The sequence below is a fragment of the Parasteatoda tepidariorum genome, unplaced genomic scaffold (assembly GCF_043381705.1).
Source record: "Parasteatoda tepidariorum isolate YZ-2023 unplaced genomic scaffold, CAS_Ptep_4.0 HiC_scaffold_199, whole genome shotgun sequence".
NCBI classification, from domain to species: Eukaryota; Metazoa; Arthropoda; class Arachnida; order Araneae; family Theridiidae; genus Parasteatoda; species Parasteatoda tepidariorum.
In genome coordinates, this window is record NW_027261508.1 from 43,535 (window position 1) to 48,640 (window position 5,106).

The 5,106-nt window shown below is 33.9% G+C and overlaps 1 protein-coding gene across 3 annotated transcripts in view; it reads left to right on the forward strand.

Moving 5' to 3' along the window:
* LOC107444108 (leucine-rich repeat-containing protein 15) overlaps positions 1 to 3,109 on the forward strand; it is a gene marked incomplete at its 3' end in the record, with an annotated part of 10,432 nt that extends 7,323 nt beyond the window's left edge. For all 3 annotated transcript variants that reach the window (XM_071188528.1, XM_071188526.1, XM_071188527.1), the window contains 2 exon segments: positions 1,204 to 1,517; positions 2,961 to 3,109. In XM_071188528.1, the coding sequence (XP_071044629.1) occupies positions 1,204 to 1,517; positions 2,961 to 3,109 (463 nt within the window).
* Positions 3,110 to 5,106: the final 1,997 nt, after the last annotated feature.

Sequence of the window (5,106 nt, forward strand, 5' to 3'; positions counted from 1 at the left end):
GAATGATTTTTCCTTAGAATGATGGCATCTACCAGCGGGATAATGCGAGGTGTCATACAGCTCACAGTGTATGTGCGTGGTACGAAGAGCACAAGGATGAGTTTACCGTACTTCCCTGGCCAGCAAACTCTCCGGATTTAAACCCAATCGAGAATCTGTGGGACCACCTCTATCGGGTTGCTCGCGCCGCATATCCTCAACAACGTAATTTAGCGCAGCTGGCCATGGCACTGAAGTCGGCATGGCTCAACATCTCAGTGAACACCTTCAGAAACCTAGCTGACTCTCTTCCTGCACGTCTCACAGCGGTCCACTCTGTCAAAGGTGGTTATTCTGGCTTTTGACAGGTGGTCACATTAATGTGACTGGACTGTGTATATATATATATATATATGTATGTATGTATGTATGTATGTATGTATATATATATACTATATATATATATATACCTGCCAACTTTTACGCATTTGGCGGAAAATTTTATTTCTATATTTAAAGTGGTAGTAAATATATACTATTTTTTCTTTTATAAACTAAATTTTTAAATGATTTTCATCACCACTATTCTTAAAAAAATTAAGCATATATATTAATATGTGTTACTATCATGGTAGGCAGGCAGATTAAGCTTTTTGAAATACAACGTATTCTTTTGCTTAAAATTGAAATGTTTATTCCATTTTAATACCACTGGGAAAATTCATAATGGTAGGGATTAAAAGTTGGCAGGTATGTATATATATATATAAAGAGAGAGATAAAAATTAAAATTAAGGCAAAAAAACAACGGGGGTTGTTAGACTTTATGGCTAGGGTTTTGTGATTTGTATATTTTTGCTTAGGTGGGTAAGGGGTCTAAAAATGGTAAAAACATGTTTTCGTAATTTTCGAATGTCCCTTATAGACATTAATGTGCTAAAAGGTATATGGAAGCTTTATAGCGTATACGTGAGCATTATTTCGGCTATTCAGATAGTTTAGAATGCAATTGACTAACCTCAACAAAGATCATGCACAGCAAGTTTCACGTTAAATTTAAATACGTATAAAGTAATAACAGAAATGAGGTATAATGGATATAAGATAATAATTGTTACCATTTAGAACTTTTCTTATATGCTAACTAATTTATTGTAATGTTAGTATTCAATTTAATTTTTTATATTTTTTCGTATAATATCGGTTGTTATTCTCTTCAATTAGGAACTGGTCATATCTTCATCCTTCACTGAAGACAATGTTCCAGCTAAGCTTGTCGTCAGCCATTTGCGAACTCTGAGGGAATTAGATCTGACAAACAATATCATCACAAACTTGGACAATGATTGGTTTAAGAATGCCCCATCGTCCTTACGTCGATTATCGATCACCAATAATGGCATTCAGAAAGTTGGTGACCGGGCATTTTCAGACATTTCTAATCTAGAATATCTTTCTTTGAGTGGCAACAGATTTGGAACTTTAGCCAGGAGTATGCTTCCTAATCCTGCTAACGAATTGGATACACTTGAATTAGAGTAAGTTGAAGTTTTAGTCACTGAAGCAAATATGAGAATCTGCTTTAAGTTATAATTTTTAAAAAAAAAGAAAGAAAAAAAAAACTTAAATCCAGATAACTTGGACTCACTTTATCTAGATTTCAAACAATCTAGATTTCGTTCAATCTAGATATAGATCAATCTAGATAAAGATCAATCTAAATCCACCTACAGGATCTTATCCAAGCTATTTCTGCAAGCAACGGTTATTGCGATCTTGATCAGATTTGCCAATGTTCGCCATGTTATACATGAAGGAAAAAAATCAAGCACTGATTTACGAATCAAATAAGACTTAATTTTGATATATTTTTGACTCAAGTTTAAAAGATTGATAAAGTTGTCAAGAAGAAAATGATTTTTCCTGGTGGCTTCAATAGTATGGTTCCTGATAATTTCTCCATTCAGAAAGTTTTTGATAAATTTCAATCCATGATTGCAGCTCCATTCACAAATCGAGGCTTGCACAGACGCGGTTTGACGAAAAGGGCTTTCAAAAACTGGACTGGCCTTCTCAGAGCCCCGATCTAAGTCCTATGGAACACCTTTGGGATGAATTAGAGAACAGATTACGTAGCTAGCCAAATCGACCATCCTCACTGCAAGCACTCACCTCACTTCAATTGTGATGGAAGTCAATTCCTATGGCCACCTGTAAAAAACTGATGGAAAGTCTTCCCAGACGTGTGCTGGCTGTCATCGATGCAAAAGGGGGACAGACATATTAATATGTGACTCAGAACTCTCTAAGTCCATACCACAGGGTGTCCAGATACTTTTGGCCGGATAGTGTATTAATCTGAACAGTTCAAATTTGACAGGAGAGGGTTTGGTAAGGGGAGTGTATTTGTGATTTGCTTTCTTTTGCATAAAAGGATGGAGCGATCCTTTTGAACGATTCTTTTATTCTCCTTTTATACCCTCTTATAAAATCCTCATATTTCTAAATTTTTCTTAAAAACATGAAGCAAAAAATCTCAAAAGGAAAACTTGGAGTGGAAAAAAATCCATATTTGGATTAAAAGTTGATTTTGGAAAGACGGTGATAGAAAAGAATTTCATTGAAAAGTTTCAGAGGTTAAGAGTTTTTAGCAAAAAGGAAAGCACAAAAGAATATTCTGCTAAAAACTATATAAAAAGAATTAAAACGTAAATTTTGCCTCATGCTAACTTGCATCTTTTATTAAACCAGATCGTGATATTAAATGTAAAAATTAAAGTGAAGGTATATGTTGCTAATTTTTTTCTTAAACATGGAGGTTTTGTGACTTGCTTATATTTTCTGAAAAGAGGGAGGGAGCGATTCTCATAATTTCCAAAATTATACTTGCGTAGTATTTGAATGGTCCCATTTCCTTTCTTAATTAATTCATGAAATTAATATATTAAATTTTTTAATTTATATCCTTTATAATATTGCAGCAACAATGCTTTGAGAAGTCTTCCAGACAATTTTTTCAACAACATACCCTACTTAAAGGTAGTTTCCCTGTCATCCAATGGAATAAACAAGCTTCCAGAGAAAGTGTGGAGACCCGTATGGAATAAACTCGACGACATTGATCTCAGAAGTATGTGTACAAAAAATTTTTTACAAGGATAAGGTGACCATCTGTTCTCAAATTTTGAGGGCAAAGTCTCGAGTTTAATAATTTGTCCTTACAAACTATCAAAAATTTTCAGAACAGAAATTTTTTAAAAATTCTAATATGTGTCCTCAAATGTCCGCGAAATTTACACCATACTCGCCTTAAAATAATTTCAGCAAAAAAAAAATTATAGATGTGTTCAAATGTAGAATATTACATGACATTTTAGAACTGCATAGAAATAAAATTTTTAAAAGACTTTTAACAGAAATCTTTGTTCCACACATAGTGGATATTTCCGTATGGTGATCGGTTTTGCCATTTTTTTTTTAAAGAAGAAGCATGTAGATGTTTGCCCGAGGGTGGCTACGAGTTATACCGTTCGAGTTGGACCCTCTCTGTGATGTTCCTCTTTTAGTTTCTCTCTGACCGCTGTCCGACTTGGTAATTTTTCTGCCACAGATACGGAAATCTCTTCCACATATAAATTAATATTTCCATAAATATATGAGTGTTTTCAAATTGTAAAATTTTTCGAGAACACTTTGCTGATTTGTCCTCATATCATGGTTTGTAAATCTGGCTACATCATTAATATCTGTTAATAACATATTAATATCCGTTATTAAATCAACTTGAGATTGACGTGTGAGATCACCGTAGTGTACATGTATGCGTTCTCCTAGCTTGGAATGAGTGGTTTTAACATCATTCTGTTTTACTTTATAACCGCGGTGTTGAACGCTCTAGCCATTTCTGAGTTTATTACTATCACTACTCAACTCCGCAGCCTTGTAATTTGGAACCCTACCCAGAATATATAGAAACTCCTGGATCAAGTATTGTGATAAACTAGATTTTGCGGAGGAGTTTTTGACGGAACCATGCCGCATTTTCGTTACATGGTTAGAAAAACAGTGAAAACGTGACTCAGGTGGCAAGGGAATATACTTTTGACGGGAACTTTTTATGCGTTTGCCAGTGAGGACATTTTACGTTAGCACCGTGGTCTGAGCAGGGTGCAGAATTCGTATTGATCCACCATTGCTGGATTGGAACTTGGTCACCTCATTGGTAGGCGAGCCTTCTATCTCCTAAGCCCCTATTTTTAATCGTAACATCTATCCGCTTGCCGATATATACATAAATACGTTTACAGACGGTGATTTCAGTAAATAATTACACATAAATAAATATCATGAAAAATTGGGTGGGTTAGTCTCTGTTGCTTATCCTATATGTTAGATTTGATATTGTTTTTATCGAAACATAAAGTAAATTAAATTATAGTCTTAATTCATTACCACTGATAAGACAAGAAATTTGTTCTATCATTTGATATAGGTAAACATTAAGTCAATATCGCTTAAAAATTTAAATTTTTATTTTTTTATAGAAGAAAAGTGGCTGCCTAATTTAAAATTAAATTCGGCGACACTGATTCGGCTATATTTCTTTTTCTAAATTGCTTTGTTACTGCGTAAATAGCATATCTAGGCGTCTTGCAGAGGTTTTATGCGCATTGTTAAAGTTGGAAGAAAGCTTATTCATTGTAAAGTAATATTTAACTTATTATCATAACTTATAGTATTTTATATTCTTCAAAGTATTTTATTTTTTAATGTATACCAATACATAAATCTTGATTTTTATTTTTTTCGTGACAATTTCGATACACGAAAGAAAAAAATCCCAGCTTGAATGAAATGTTAGCACAAATAATAAACCATAAATCATTAACTGTCAATATGTGAACACTCGCTAGCCAAATGGCGAGAGAGTTCACCATATACAACGCTTTGCTGAAGGAAGGGGATATATAGTTTGTCTAAAGAAAGAACTCCCTTTCCCTTCTCCAAGAAGTCTAAAGCCGTCTATTGCTATGGAAACAAGAAATAGCGCATTTCAAAGAGCACAGCTTCTCCCATAATTCCCTTTCAAAACCTATATTATGACCCAGTTTCAAAACCTATATTATG